Below are 16378 nucleotides of genomic sequence, written 5' to 3' on the forward strand. Positions count from 1 at the left end.
GCATGATAGTCCAGTAAAACATTTCATTTATTTATATATTAACCATTAGGCGCACTGCAAAAATCAATAGGTACAAGACCCTGTGCCATGGAGCACAGACCACCAGTCAGTGCCGTGAGGAGCAATATTTCAATGTACAGCAGGGTCTCATATCTACTGCCTTTCCTCCTCACTCACGGTTACTAAAGTTATGAAATTAGAGCTGATTTTTGTTGTGACAGCGTTTGTAACCATGAGTGAGGAGGGAACGCTGTGGATATGAGACCCAGCTGTTCTTTAAAATGTTTTTAATTTAGTTGTTCTGATCTGCTTCAATTTTTTATTATTACATTTACTTAATACATAAGACAAATTTATTGATATCACATCTTTCAGTTTTGAGTAAGGTCAACTTAGTATGTTTTACAGTGATATGCAACATTTTTTAACATTACTTAATATTTTGATTAAGAACAAATAAGCATCAGGTTTATTTGATTAAACAAATTCAGTAGAAAGATTTTCCATAATAATCGTAACTACTTAAAATGTTGAGTTAAATTTACTTATTTCATTACTTCATTTTTTTATGGTAACTGGTTTACAAGCATTTTTCAAGTAAACTCAACTTGTCCACGCATCCATATCAAGGGTTGGGACTCGGTGTGAACTGATCTTTTGTGTTGAGGCTATGAAGTTTTAAGATAGTTTATTTTGCATAACCAGAATATCATTAATATTATTTTGAATTATAAAACTACCAAACTGTTGGTACCACATTCATGGAAATAATGTATTTATACCGTGATATACCATGATATCGTCATAACCGCCCAGCCATAGCTTCACCTTCACAAAACTGACCAATCATGTGTATATATCATGGGTCTTCAGCTTGCCTGTGTATAGTATACAATGTCCAAAACTAGCATTAGCTGAACAAACATGATATTTGCAGAACCGATAACCAGAGAAATGTCTGTCAGCTTCTAAAACTTTTCCTCCTCGGGATCTAAAGCCGTAAGTTTTCAGGCAACCGGAGCAAACAGGCCCGTATGTCCGTAACAGCCCCTGGAAGTTTCCCCATGTTCTCCCATCTCTGTGTGCTCAGATTGAACCTGTGAACCAGTCCAGACTCACTGTAGTCATCCTGACTGTACCCTCCTAGGATGTAGATCTTCCCCTCCAAGACAGCAGATGCCGCGCCCACATGTGGAACAGGAAGTGGCGCAAAGGCAGTCCAGGAATCCGACACAGGATCGTAGACTTCGCAAGTTTGCTGGTCGGTGTAAAACTTCCGCAGGTTGCACACGCCGCCAGCGACATAAAGGCGGCCTCGCAGGGACTCCATGCAATGCTGGGCCCGGTCTTGGCTCATGTCTGCCAGGTAGGTGGTGCCTCTTTGTGGGTGGTACAGGAACATGGAGACCAGGCATACGTACTTGCAGTTGAAACCTCCAGATATGAAGATTCCTCCATCCAGGACAGTGACGGCATGGCCGCTTAGAGCCTGGTCCAAGGGCTGGACAAAGCTAGACGTGAACAAAGAGGGTCCAGATGAAGGTATCAAACAATTTCGTAATAAACCAGATTTCATTCACAATAAATACCTCCAGGAGTCAGTGTCCGGGTCGTACACCTCAACATTGTCTAGGTTGGTGTTCAGCTCCTTGTCCCCACCAATGGCATAAAGACGCTCCTGGTGTACCACGAGAGAAAAGTTACTTCTGAGCTCCTGCATGTCCGCCAGCCTCTTCCAGCTGCCCTGCTCAGGGTCATAGCTAGAACAGGTGAAATGAAAGACAGGTAGAGTTAGGAAAGGTTGTGCCCCTGTGTAGCAATCTCTGGGACACAAAAGCCGAGTAATCCTTTCTTGAATCAGGCATCGTTGATCTTGCTTTACCTGTAGGCAGATTTCATCATGTCACCCTTGGAGTAGAAGTAGCATCCTCCAGCCACATACATCCTCCCCCGCATTGCTGCTACCCCATGCCTGAACTTTGGCTTGTCCGGAATCTCCCCCAGCCTCCTCCACTCCATCTCCTTCACCAGCCCCGTCCCACTGCGTAAGGAGTTTGCAAAACAAAGTTCCCTGCTTGGTACACGATGCCCTGTATCTGGATCCAGCTGGTCTCCCCCAACAAGAACTAAAGTGTCTTTGGGACGCCGGACCCGGTGTTGATCCTGCGTGTTTGGGAGGCTCAACCCGAATTCCTTGAGAGCTGAACCGTAAAGTTCCACGTCCTTGTTTCCAAAGCATTCCATCCGCAGGTTGATGGCCCTGACCTCTCTGAATTCTCGAAACGTCATGAGTGGGAACCTGACTCCAGTCATCAATAAGCCAGCCTGGGCCAATCTTTCCTCTGGATCCGCATTTATCCAGGAGGACACGGCTCGAAACACAACCAACTCTGAGGGCACACACAGGCCGTCACAGAGGAGGATGTCCAGCAGCTTCTCTGCCGGTAAGTCCAGAAACTTCGCCGTGGTTGACACCTCCCAAAAGTCCCTCAGTACAAAGTCATTGGCTTCCTCCAGAAGCTCTGACATCCCATAGGCTTCAGCAAATGATGCCACGTCCAAGCAGGAGCTTGCATCCATTTCCTGTCGCAGGAAGTTTAGGCAAAGGGAGAGAGCTGGTTGGAACTGGAGCTGGAGGGCCGTACAGGTGATCTCGAAGACACAGTCCCAGGTGAGTGGAAGGATCCCGCTATAGGAGCAACTGATGAGAGCCTGCAACTCAGGGGCCAACAGGAAGGGGAGGGCAATGCAGGTCTGACTTGATTCCTTCATCCCACTGGTGAACATGCCTCTGAAGAAGTCACTGCTTGATGCAAGGATAACTCTGTGGACTAGAGACGGACCTTCATCAGACACCCATGACAAGATATGGAAGAAGGATTGCGCATTTGCAAGAAACTTGTATCTACTCACCATGGAATAAAGAACTATCTACATCCAGAATCACATCACACCCGACTTTGTCTTCCCACAGCTGATTGATGGACTGAAGAGTAATCTTCATCTCCTCAAGAGCAGTTCTCTTTCGTTCTGTCTTTCTTGGATTACCATCCTTGCTTGTCTGCTCCTCCTTGTTGCAGAGATCCAGCAACCTGGGAACCCCCAGTGCCTCAGCTGCAGTTTTAATCTGAGCTATGTTATCTTGCTTCAAAGACACAGCCCCAGTGTAGGCAAACTCCACGACAGCTTGGAGCCCAATTTGTTCAACCTCAGGACTCAGGGTAACTGTTCTCTTTTGGACTCTTTTAACATCCCCTGATTGGTCTTCGCCATCGTTCCTCAGTCTCTCTTGAATGAAGGAACTGACAGCAGCAAGAACAGGGGAGTGTACCTCAATCTGGTACTTCTGACCAGTGGTTAAAGTCAGGTCTGTGAGGCAGGATGAATCGAGGAACTCCTTCAGGACAGTGAGGACCTCCTTTGCATACGTCTCACTGCGGTACATACGGACATTGTCATGAACTCTTTCCTCTACACTCACCCCTGACCCCTCTTTGTCCCCCTGTCCACTTGTCAAGCCACTCCTGATGTCATTGTAAGCCACAATCCTCCTCAGCTCACTGTTGTCCTGCTCTATTCCTTCTTCCCCACCTTCCTCAATCACTCTTTTCCTCCTCTCTTTCTCCCGTCTCCATCGCTCTTCCCATTCCATTGGCAAGTAGCGTCTGGTAAACTCCATGTCCGTATCTACAAAGGTCTTCCTACATCCCAACAGCCCTGAAACTGATGTGTTGTCACTACTCTGTCTTTCAATTATCCCTCACTGCCTTACAAACTCTACTCTCTCAGAGTTAGCCTTCAGCCCTGAATAAACAAGTAGCTATTAAAAGCTACTGGGTCAAAGAGATTCAGTTTCTCCTGCATCTTGGTGCACATGCATGTGATCAAGAGAAGGAAAATAAGACCAAACTTTGACTTTGCTGAGATGTTAATTGAAGGCCAGGTAGAATATTTCCCCAAACTCCCCCCAAAAAAGCCATATTTGACTCTTAAAGGTCTTAAACGGCTCAAGAAACCTAAAGAAACATGGCTTAAGTCAACACCTTGTGATTTTTGATGGCCCATTGCTTGATCAGAAAAGGTAACTGGGCTTTGTGGAGTTTCTAAAAGACATTTCACATCTCTGTGGAAATGCAATAGGAAGATAAATTTTCTGATTGATTTATATTGACCTAAATATGGAGCTTCACAGTGACGCTGTTGTCTCAGATCAAGAAGGTCGCCCCCCTGTGGATGCACTCTGGAACTACACCTTCTAGATCACAGTCTTTCAAACCTTCCCCCAAGATAGCAAAAAATTAAGTCCTGTAAACTCCAGATCATTGCTTCAGATAAACCTCTGACTGAACATTTTAAAAGTTATATTTTACAAACATAAGAAAGAGAATTAAAGATACAGAGAAATTTCTTTGGAGGTTTGAAGAGTAAAATCCCAAAATGACAGTTCTCCAAGTTTTTAATTTAGAGTCTGATTCTTTTTCTTCTTTTTTCGAGTTTAAATGTCATAGTAACTTTTACCCTCTTAAATTCTGTTTTAGTTGTCCCCAATCCTCTGCAGTATGAAACCAAAGTGTTCACCTGTTAAGATTCCCTGGGCAAGACCCTAGACTGCCCCCTGGTGGCTTACCCAGCAGTTTGTAAATGGGATTAATCAATACTGATTGGACTTTAATATAGTGTTTTTGAGTTTTTGATTTTGAGTAATATTTTGTCCCAAATCTGACTCCATACTACAGCTTAAGTCACTTTTCAGACTCTTATGTCAAAAATGAGAATCAGTCAGAGCTGTTTCAGTCAGGAACATTTTATAAACAAAAACTGCATTAAAAGCATTACAGACAAAACAAAATCAATACTTAACAAAAGTCATCATAAAAAAAGAAATTTGTGCTCAGTGAGAGTGAAACTGACAGTCAACCAGAGTCTAAAGTGTCAGAGTAAAGAAACCATCCCCCGACAAACTCAAACGAATATCAGCTGATCTCACTTTTTAGACTCTTTGAGCTTCATCTTCATGAAAAAGAAAGTTTGTAAATGTAGTTTCTGTTACAAAAAGAGAATGGAGGTTGAAACCTATAGAAAAGTTAATCACGGCTCATAAAGGTTTGGGTTTCTGGGATGCTGAGGTGCAAACTCATCGGAGGAGAAAATACACTTTAGGTCAAAGAAATAGAAAAAAAGTTTTCCCTTCTTGGGGTTGGAAGTCTGTTTCAGACACATTTAGAGTTTGAAGACCAAACTCTCGTCCCATGGCTCAGATGTCCCAGGACATCCTGATCTGAGGTCTGTCGATCCTCATCTGAGGAGATAGAGAAAAGAGAAATGTTAACGTCACGTCATGATCATCCAAGGAGACCCAGCTGAGGTATTCTGGGTAATCTTGAGAGACTTTTGGAAATCCTGAGAAGTTTTTGTATCTTTCTTTGGGTTGAAGAACTCATCAGCGCTGCAAAAGTTCATTGAAGTCATCTGTCAAGAGTTCAAAGACGATCTTTGACTCAAACCTAAAGTTTATTAATCTATCTTTTTTTATTTTTTTATTTTTTTCTTCTTTGTTTTTTCTTTTTTCTTTTTTCCTGAAGTTCCTTTTTTCTCTTTTTTCTCTTTTCTCTTTTTTCTTTTTTCATTTTTCTTTTTTCTTTTTTCCTTTTAACCCTTTTTTCTATTTTTTCCTTTATTATTTTTCTCTTTTTCTCTTTTTTCCTTTAAATCCTTTTTTCTTTTTGTCTTTTACTCTTTTTTCTTTTTTCCTTTTCTTCCTTTTTTCTATTTTTTATTTTTCTCTTTTTCTTTTTTCTTCTTTCTTTTTTCTTTTCTTCCTTTTTTCTATTTTTTTCTTCATTCTTTTTCTCTTTTTCTTTCCTTTTTTTTCTTTTGTCTTTTTTCTTTGTTTTTCTTTTCTTCCTTTTTTCTTTTTCTCTTTTTTAATTTTTTTTTATTTTTTATTTTATTTTATTATTTGATATATATATATATATATATATATATATATATATATATATATATATATATATATATATATATATATATATATATATATATATATTTTTTAAATATATATTTTTTTTTTTAATTCAAGAAAAGGAAAAAAAAAGAAAGAAAAAAGCCTGAAAAATATCTGCCGGCATCCAGAAGTCTGAAAATGAGCTCAGAAATTTGACCAGCAGCCCTTTTTTGGGGAGAATACCTTGAAATAGAAATGGAAAACTCTGAACATTGCAAAAAACTTCTCAGAATCTAATGAATCTGGCTTTGCAAAAAAAGTTTTAAATGACTCACAGAAGTTTTTCAGGATCTTGTCTAAGTCTGTTGCTGCACACACTCACCTCCGGGCTCCCTGGGGCTCTGTGGACTGGTCCTGCAGTCCGTGGGTAGTGGGAGGAGGAGAACGGGCTCGCTGGAGGCCTGTATCCCATCTGCGGGGACGCCCGGTTTGGCTGGTACGGTGGTGCAGGTACAGGTGGTCTGTAAAAACCTGGACTGTCTCTGGAGAATGGAGCTTCATCTGGGAAGAATGTCGGGTTTTTGTAAACTGAAAGAGGGGAACGGAGAGAAGTTCATCAGCTGATCACACACAGACAAACAGACAAGGTCAAGGTTTCATTGCTGGGTTAAACAAAATTAATACATTGACTGCTTCCAGGAACTGCGTCCCCTGGTTAAATAAAGGTTAAACAAAGGTTACATAAAGGTTGATTTAGATGTAATATTAAAAAAACTTGCTGTGTTTTTTTTTTAATCCTCTTCATTTTAATGTTTAACTAAAAGAAGGAAACCCAACATCTCACACACCAGAGCCTGTTTGATATTAAACGTGAGCCTGAACTCCTCAATGAGCTGGAACAACTGTTCATATGTTCATGTGTGTGTGTGTGTGTGTGCCTGATTAAAGCTTACCCCCAGCACTGGAAACAGTTGATTTAGGCCACTCGAACTCCTCATCCAGAAACTGATTCACCTGTTTCTGTTTGGCGTCCTTTTTCCTGTGGATCATCAGAGACGGTCAGTCTGGTACAGAGAGCTGCTGTGAACCTCCTCTGGTTCCTCTGAGACTCAGATTGTTGAGCTGAAAGCTTTAAGTGATGACTTCCTCATCTCTGCTTTTTTTTTGTTTCCTCTGCTTCTTTTGTACAGTTTGAATGTGTTCTTCTACCTGTAACGCTGGTCTCAGTGCTCTGACAGTCGACCATCAAACGTCTGCTCAGAGCTCAGATTTAATGTTGTCAATGGAACAGAACAATCTCAGCCTAAACACCACGACACACTGACATAGGGGTAGATAAAAGGTCCAACCATCCATCTATCAATCCATCCATCCATCCATCCATCCATCCATCCATCCATCCATCCATCCATCCATCCATCCATCACTAACTCAGCAATCCATTATTCACCCATCCATGCATTCATCCATGCATTTAGCAATTACCCATTTATCAGTTATTAAAACTCCTTTGTTCTGTTGATCCATTTATTCATCAATCCATCATTTATTGACCACCATTCATCCATCCAACTTTCCTTCCATCCATCCATCCATCCATCTATCCATCCATCCATCCATCCATCCATCTATCCATCCATCCATCCATCCATCCATCCATCCATCCATCCAGCCATCTGTGCATCCATCAATCCATGTATCCATCCATCCATACTTCCATCCATTCATCAATTGTCAAATACCATCCTTCTATCTATCATCTACACGCCATCTATTCATCCATCCATGCATCCATCCATCCTTCTATCCATGCATCTATCATCCATTCATTCATTCATCCATCCATCATGATCAACACTTCATTGGTCCATCCGTCCATCCAACCAATCATTCATCCATCCATCCATCCATCCATCCATCCATCCATCCATCCATCCATCCATCAATCCATCCATCCATCCATCCATCCATCCATCAATCCATCCATCCATCCATCCATCCATCCATCCATCCATTCATCCATTCATCCATCCATCCATCCATCCATCATTAACCAATCGAACCATCAATCACCAATAGAACCAACAATCACTAATTTATTCATCCATCCATCAATCAGTCACCAACTGAACCATCATTCATTCATCCATCCATCCATCCATCCATCCATCCATCCATCCATCCAATCATCCATCCATCCATCCATCAATCATTAACCAATCGAACCATCAATCACCAATAGAACCATCAATCACTAATTTATTCATCCATCCATCAATCAGTCACCAACTGAACCATCATTCATTCATCCATCCATCCATCCATAAATACATTCATCCATCCATCCAATCATCCATCCATCCATCCATCAATCATTTAATGAACCATCAATCACCAATAGAACCATCAATCACTAATTTATTCATCCATCCATCAATCAGTCACCAACTGAACCATCATTCATTCATCCATCCATCCATAAATACATTCATCCATCTATCCATCTATCCATCCATCCATCCATCTATCTACCATCCATCCATCATTAACCAATCAAACTATCATTCACCAATAGAACCATCAATCACTAATTTATCCATCCATCAATCATTCACCAACTGAACCATCATTCATCAATCCATCCATCTATCTACCATCCATCCATCAGACCAGGTCAGATTAGATATTTACTTCCTCTATTAAGCTTTGGATTTACCTGCTGTCCGCTCACACCTCATACCTGTAAATCTCCAAATGAAGTAATCCTTGTTACAAATCTGACCCACCTGAGCTTTCAGATGCTGTTACTCAGGAGAGGCTAACGTCAAGCTAACTGTGACATGAGGTCTATTTCCATGCAGTCCCCCACTTTCATCACACAGTGTATTAATGAAAGCTTGGAATCAGTTATGTTATTATACATAAACATTTACTCATCTACTCGTAATGATGGCTGATTTTTACTGAAATCACTGGCGAACCGATTGACGACAGGACCACGTCTCACCTCTTCTGTGTGCGTTTGTTCTTCACCATGAACGCCGTCAGGACGCCGATCAGCCCCGCCAGAGCAGCCAGCGTCAGAGTCAGCCCGCAGAAGAAAGCCATGCTGTGTATGGGCAGGCTGCAGTTATTACCCAGGTACCAGGTGGAGGACGGGTCCACACACCTGAGGACAGGAGGGGAGACACCAAACCTCACGTGATCAGTGAGTAGATGAGGGAAACCTGATGAAGACTTCACAGGTCTCAGAGTCACACTCACTGGCAGAGCGCTCCGGTGGCTGGAAACACTCTGCACACTCCCTTGTTGTAGCATTTTATACGGTTTGGATACTCCTCATTGCAGGGGCTCACACAGGTCCGCACCCCTTTCACTTCAACAGATTTGTAGTGACGAGCGACATCTGGGTCCTTCACTGTCTCCATGCAGGCTGTTGGTGAAACATAAACAGCTGTTTACTGCTCACACACACCATCAACACGCACACAAACACACGCTGCCACACAGCCTGGAGAGCTGTGGTGATACTGACATTCGTCTCCGGGTTTTGTAGTATTCACTCGGGGCTTCCCTGTGACGGTGAAACTAGGACATCCTGCAAACGAAGACCAGAGACCAGGTTCAGAAAAGACCCAGAGATGCTTCTGTCTGTCCCTGCAAAGATCCGCTTTTTTAATGGCTGTGTATGCAGTTTCTGCTGTTTCTGCATACAGCCTCTAGTGGACACTCCAGGAACTGCACTTTGTAACACTTCAGCATCAGCCTCATCTCTGGCAGTGATTGGTTTTTATGAGCTCACATGTTTGGAAATGTCTCTCTTACCTTCTTTGCAGCCCACCAGGTTTCCCACAGCCTTCGTTATCACTCCAGTATCATTCATGTAAGTCTCATTATAACCAGGTTTGTTCTCAATCTCCAGGATGACGTCATGTTGGACTTCAACTCTGGAGGAGAGAAATTTACACGCGTCAGGCTCAGACTGACACCTTCAGAATTTCACTACCCAAACTCATCCATCTTTATGAAACCAACCCACCCTTTGTTTCTTGATGTGACTCTGTCGACAGCTGCATCTTCAGCTCTTCGTCTCCTGATTCTGTTTCCTGCAGGGCTGAGAGAAAGACAAGGAGAAGACATTTGAGAAGAGATGCCTTGGTGTCCACATTTCTAATCTGTCCGTGAGACAGAAAAAAGGACATTACCTGACACTAGTAACCTCCACTGCTTTAACGTTTTCAAGCTTTGGTTTGTAATAGTTCATCATCTGAAACAGACACACAGAGAAGTTAGTGTCTTCATGATGGAGTAGAGTCATGTAAAGGATGATTTCAGGTCCATAAAACAGGAAGAAGAATACTGATTTAAACTAGTTCATGTGTTCAGCTCTCTGCTCGTTGTATCCATCCCTCTCACCTGTTCAATGAAGCGTCCAGTGAAATTGCTGTATTCTGGTGATGCGGTGTCCTCATATTTATCACTGTATTCTTCATCCAGCTGCAAAACCACCACGACGCTCCAGTCCAGTGTGTCTGAGAATAAAACCATCAAATGCGATGAACATGAAGACACTCAGTGACTGAATGAGATAGAGTTAACCTATAGACCTCAGTGAGAACTCACCTGACCCATCAACCCTATAAACTCACCTGACCCATCGATTTCTGTGAAGTCACCCGACCCACTGACCTCTACCGACTCATACACCTCTATAAACTGACCTGACCCATCAACCCCTGGGAACTCACCTGACCAACAGACCTTAGTGAGAACCACTCTGACCCATCAACATTAACAGCTACCGACCCATAGACCTCCATAAACTCACCTGACCCATCAGCCTCTTTAAACTGACCTGACCCATTGATTCCTGTGAAGTCACTTGACCCATCGACCTCTACCGACCCAAAGACCTCCATAGACTGACCTGAGCCGACCCATCAACCCCTAAGAACTCACCTGACCAACAGACCTTAGTGAGAACCACCCTGACCCATCAACCTCCACCAACTAATTAACTTCTATAATCTCTCCTAACTCATCAACAGCTACTGACCCATAGACCTCTACGAGAACTCACCTGACCCATAGACCTCAACCGACCCATAGACCTCTGTAAACCAACCTGGCCCTCAACCTCTACCGACTCATTAAGGCCATAAACTCACCTGACCCATCGACTTCTATAAGAACTCACTAGAACCATAGACCTCTTTGAACTCACCAGAACCATAGACCTCTTTGAACTCACCAGAACCATAGACCTCTATGAACTTACCTGACCCATCAACCTGTACTGACCCGTAGACCTCCATAAACCTACCCGACCCATCGACCTTTAGTAACTCACCTGACCCATTGACTTCTGTGAACTCGACTGACCAATCAACCTCTATAAGAACTCACCAAATCCATAGACCTCTATAAGAACTCACCTGACCCATAGACCTCTATAAGAACTCACCTAACCCATAGACCTCTATGAACTCACCTGGCGTCAGTGAATCTGCCACTTCTTCACAGACAGTTCCGCTCAGTCCAGTGGGACAGATGCAGATGGTTCCGTCGAAAGTTCCTCCGTTCTGACAGTAAAGGGGCTCTTTTGTGGTCCCAGTGCCTGTAGTCGGTTTCCCTGTTGGTTTCCCAGTTGGTTTCCCTGTTGGTTTCCCAGTTGGTTGCTCAGTTTGAGGTTCAGTTGATGGAGAAAGTGTTGTGGCAATATCAGTGGTAGGGGTTCCATCAGTGCCGTCAGTTGGTCTAGTTGTTGTTGCTTCAGTTGTTCCTGTAGTTGTTGCTGTAGTTGTTGCTTCTGTCGTAGCAACAGTTGTTGCAACAGTTGTTGATCCTGTAGTTAATCCTGAAGTTGATCCTAATGTTGCTACTGTTGTGACTCCTGTTGTTGCCAAAGTTGTTGGTCCTGTAGTTGCTGTTGTTGTTGATCCTGTTGTGACTCCTGTTGTGACTCCTGTTGTTGGTCCTGTTGTTGATCCTGTTATTGCTTGTGTTGTTGCTCCTGTTGTTGCAACAGTTGTTGATCCTGTTGCTGCTGTTGTTGTTCCTGTTGTTGCTCCTGTAGTTAATCCTGTTGTTGCTCCTGAAGTTGATCCTGTTGTTGTTCCAGTTGTGACTCCAGTTGTTGCTCCTGTAGTTGTCCCTGTTGTTGTCCCTGTAGTTGCTCCTGTTGTTGCTCTTGTTGTTGCAACAGTTGTTGCTTCTGAGGTTGCCGTTGTTGTTGTTGTCCCTGTTGTTGTCCGTGTAGTTGCTCCTGTTGTTGTCACAGTTGTTGCAACAGTTGTTGCTTCTGTAGTTGCTGTTGTTGTTGTCCCTGTTGTTGTCCGTGTAGTTGCTCCTGTTGTTGATCCTGTTATTGCTTTTGTTGTTGATCCTTGTGTTCCTGGGCTGTTGGTTGTTGGTCCTGTTGTTGCTTCTGGTTTTTTGGTTGCTGTCGTCAGGGTTTCATCTGGTTTAGTTGTTGCTTCTGGTTTCTTGGTTGTTGCCGGGCTTGTAGTTGTTGTGGTTGCTGTTGTTGTTGATCCTGTTGTTGTCCATGAAGTTGCTCCCGTTGTTGATCCTGTTATTGCTTTTGTTGTTGATCCTTGTGTTCCTGGGCTGTTGGTTGTTGGTCCTGTTGTTGCTTCTGGTTTTTTGGTTGCTGTCATCGGGGTTTCATCTGGTTTAGTTGTTGCTTCTGGTTTCTTGGTAGTTGCCGGGCTTGTAGTTGTTGTCGTTGCTGTTGTTGTGGTTGCTGTTGTTGTCTGTGAAGTTGCTCCTGTTGTTGATCCTGTTATTGCTTTTGTTGTTGATCCTTGTGTTCCTGGGCTGTTGGTTGTTGGTCCTGTTGTTGCTTCTGGTTTTTTGGTTGCTGTCGTCGGGGTTTCATCTGGTTTAGTTGTTGCTTCTGGTTTCTTGGTTGTTGCAGGGCTTGTAGTTGTTGTGGTTGCTGTTGTTGTTGATCCTGTTGTCGGTCCTGTTATTGCTTTTGTTGTTGATCCTGTTATTGCTTTTGTTGTTGATCCTTGTGTTCCTGGGCTGTTGGTTGTTGGTCCTGTTGTGGCTTCTGGTTTTTTGGTTGCTGTCGCCGGGGTTTCATCTGGTTTAGTTGTTGCTTCTGGTTTCTTGGTTGTTGCAGGGCTTGTAGTTGTTGTGGTTGCTGTTGTTGTTGATCCTGTTGTCGGTCCTGTTATTGCTTTTGTTGTTGATCCTGTTATTGCTTTTGTTGTTGATCCTTGTGTTCCTGGGCTGTTGGTTGTTGGTCCTGTTGTTGCTTCTGGTTTTTTGGTTGCTGTCGCCAGGGTTTCATCTGGTTTAGTTGTTGCTTCTGGTTTCTTGGTTGTTGCAGGGCTTGTAGTTGTTGTGGTTGCTGTTGTTGTGGTTGCTGTTGTTGATCCTGTTATTGCTTTTGTTGTTGATCCTGTTATTGCTTTTGTTGTTGATCCTGTTATTGCTTTTGTTGTTGATCCTTGTGTTCCTGGGCTGTTGGTTGTTTGTCCTGTTGTTGCTTCTGGTTTTTTGGTTGCTGTCGTTGGGGTTTCATCTGGTTTAGTTGTTGCTTCTGGTTTCTTGGTTGTTGCAGGGCTTTTTGTTGTTGTGGTTGCTGTTGTTGTTGCTCCTGTTGTTGATCCTGTTATTGCTTTTGTTGTTGATCCTTGTGTTCCTGGGCTGTTGGTTGTTGGTCCTGTTGTTGCTTCTGGTTTTTTGGTTGCTGTCGTCAGGGTTTCATCTGGTTTAGTTGTTGCTTCTGGTTTCTTTGTTGTTGCAGGGCTTGTAGTTGTTGTGGTTGCTGTTGTTGTTTTTGTCGTTGCCTGGTTGTTTGTGGTCCTGATTGTTGGATTGTCTTTTGTGGTAGCAGCAGTGTTGCTTGGTTGATTGGTTGCTTGGTTGCCATCTGGTCTGACTGTGGTTGGGTCAGCCACTGTTGGTCCATTGAACAGATCAGTTTCAAAGCAGAGACACAAGGACTTTGAATATTTCCGTTTTAACAACATCAGGCTGGTCAGAAAAAAAAACTCTTTACTTAACTTTTATTTCCAATATTTTTTTGTTATCAACATTATTATGAGACTTAGTTAGATTTTATTTTTGAAGAGGACAAGACTTTGTTTTCTCAGATTCCTCTGCAGTGATAGGATCGTTTGTTTCATCTTTTCTTATCACTCAGCTCCACATTGCTTAATGATGTGATTCAAATCTTTAAATTCAGATCAGACCATAACTTCTTATCTTATCTGGATATAAGCAGAGATGGAGGGAGTAATAAAAATCTGAACTCAAGTACAAGCACTGTTACATTGCTTTTGTTGTACTTAATTAATAGTAAAAGTACTGGTGTTAAAAGAATACATCAAAATCTACTCAGAGCATTAATTAATTACTTAACGAGGGATGTTTTATTGGGTTGCCAATAGCAGTTGTTCACACACAAATAAACGGACCGAAAAAATCTGATATTGGTCTGCATTCACGCTACTGGAGCCGTATTTAGCAGTGTTTTTGTGTGAAAGTAACGCGCTGAAAATTCTCTAAATAAAGCGTGAATGCAGACCGATATCAGATTTTTTCAGTGGGAGTCCGTTTATTTGTGTTTTTGGTCAAGTAAAATATGGCCCCGTCTGAGTGCAGAGGAAACCTGCAGAGGAGCAGGGAGCGGGTCTTTGGTGTGTGCGCTCTGGGCTTCTGCTGCAGAAAATCACTGCTGTAGGGGTAATTTCTGCCCTAAACCTTGTGATAGGACCCAACTTGTTCCATCCCGGAGTATCACTTTAAGTCACAAGTAAACAAATTTTTCATCATTGCAAAAAAAAATGTCCACATTCCAAATTCTGTAATCTGTTGATCTGTTTTCTTTCCTTACGTCATTGGACAACCTTATTGGCTACAACTGAATATTGATTTAAATGGAGGGCGTACTGAGTGGCAACTTGTGGTTTTAAAAGTAGCGAAGTACATTACATGGTGTAACTTATACTCAAATATGGGTAAAATTACACTCTTGAAAAAAAATCATCGTGATTACAATAACTTAAGTTTTTGTAGTTCGTTACTTCTAGGGACATTAAATATTTTCTCTTAGATCTGACTCTTTTTTTGTTGTTTTTCTGACTTTAAGGTCAGATTTTGTTTTCTCAGGTTTACAAATTTTCTGTACCTTTTTTTTTTTTAGATAAGAAGGTCTACAGACTTCAAAGTCAGCAAAAAGTAATTTCCCTTAATGAGAAGTAAACCATGTCAAGGTTTGAATTTGAAGACTTCAATCTGAGAATGAAATCAATGAAATTTTCGGTAAATGTAATTTAAGCTTTGCATCCCCCTCTCTGGTGTGAAGCTTAAAGATGTCACTGTTTTCACTCAGATTAGCAGAAAACACTTCTCACTTGATGATTTAATGATGTAGGAAAAAAAAAATCTTACCGTGAGAAGCTGAAGCAGAGCAGAAGATGATAAAAAATATCACCACAGAAGTTAAAGAGAGCCCCATACTTGAGGTTAATCCCAGCAGGTGTAATCTCCAGGTGTGTGTCGGACCTGTGGAATAAATCCTTAAGGACCAAACTCAGGATGAGCTCCGTGCTCAGAATGCAGCGTCAGGCAGGTGTGCAGCTGTATATCACAGGTATCAGACTGCCTCAGATAAGAATTAAAGCATAGCGTTTAACAGTCTGACCTTCACTTCACTTTATTGCATACACACACCTTTCATCTGTGTGTGTGTGTGTGTGTATGTGTGTGTGTGTGTGTGTGTGTGTGTGTTTCTATAGATTTCACAATGGCCAGGTGTGATTCCTCCATCCTGATAGAGACATCAATCCACTCAAAATGATTGACAGAGCACTTCCTGTGAGCTCCACTGGACCAGCTGTGCAGTTTATCAATGCAGTGATCTCCACTACAGAGTCACGTCTGTTTTTAATGCTGTAGCTCTGACCTCAGATTTAGTATAAACTGATAGTTTTCATTCAAAAACACTCATATGTTGTCATGGTAACTAGATAGTGTTAACATTATCTGAGTTTATGTTTATCTCTGGCCTCTGCTTATGTAAACTTCCTCAGTGGGTTATCTCTGCCTTTCCACGCTGCCTTAGCTTTTCTCACACAACACAAACACACCCAGATAAGCAACGACACCAAACGTTACAGAAAGTCCGGTCCACAAAATATCACAAAACATCGTAAACAGCAACATAAACATCAACAGTCAATACAGATTTATGTTTGACAAACGTCTGCTTCGATGAAACCAGAGGCCTGTACTAAAAAGCTGGATTTTCTCTCAAGGAGGTCACTTCAGGGTTAACTCTGGATTTCCCGTCCTATGACGTTGGTTCACTTGAATGTAAAATTTCAGTCACTACTTAATCGATAACTTTTTGTGAAGGTTTAGTTCACTTTTCTCACATTTAATATGTTTTTCTTTCATTTGAGACTGAAATTCATG

The 16378-nt window shown here is 42.2% G+C and overlaps 1 protein-coding gene across 1 annotated transcript; it reads right to left on the reverse strand.

Moving 5' to 3' along the window:
* Positions 1–991: 991 nt before the first annotated feature.
* LOC141811341 (kelch-like protein 33) lies at positions 992–3679 on the reverse strand. The gene is made up of 4 exons (XM_074699364.1): positions 2914–3679; positions 1883–2831; positions 1590–1760; positions 992–1511 (listed from the first exon to the last, which is right to left on the reverse strand). Exons 1-4 carry the CDS (start codon positions 3677–3679, stop codon positions 992–994), a joined length of 2406 nt encoding a protein of 801 aa, XP_074555465.1.
* Between the last annotated feature and the right edge of the window lie 12699 nt (positions 3680–16378).

This window comes from Halichoeres trimaculatus, unplaced genomic scaffold, assembly GCF_033239565.1.
Source record: "Halichoeres trimaculatus isolate MK-OKI-2021-1 unplaced genomic scaffold, fHalTri1.1 fHalTri1_scaffold_22, whole genome shotgun sequence".
NCBI lineage: Eukaryota > Metazoa > Chordata > Actinopteri > Labriformes > Labridae > Halichoeres > Halichoeres trimaculatus.

Excerpts from the sequence above, each read along its gene's own strand:
- LOC141811341 (XM_074699364.1), bottom strand. The coding sequence starts at position 3,679 with ATGGAGTTTACCAGACGCTACTTGCCAATGGAATGGGAAGAGCGATGG. Across the intron at positions 2,832-2,913 it reads AGATAGTTCTTTATTCCATG|TCCACAGAGTTATCCTTGCA; the intron begins GTGAGTAGATAC and ends GTCCGTCTCTAG. Across the intron at positions 1,512-1,589 it reads CCGGACACTGACTCCTGGAG|CTTTGTCCAGCCCTTGGACC; the intron begins GTATTTATTGTG and ends GTTCACGTCTAG.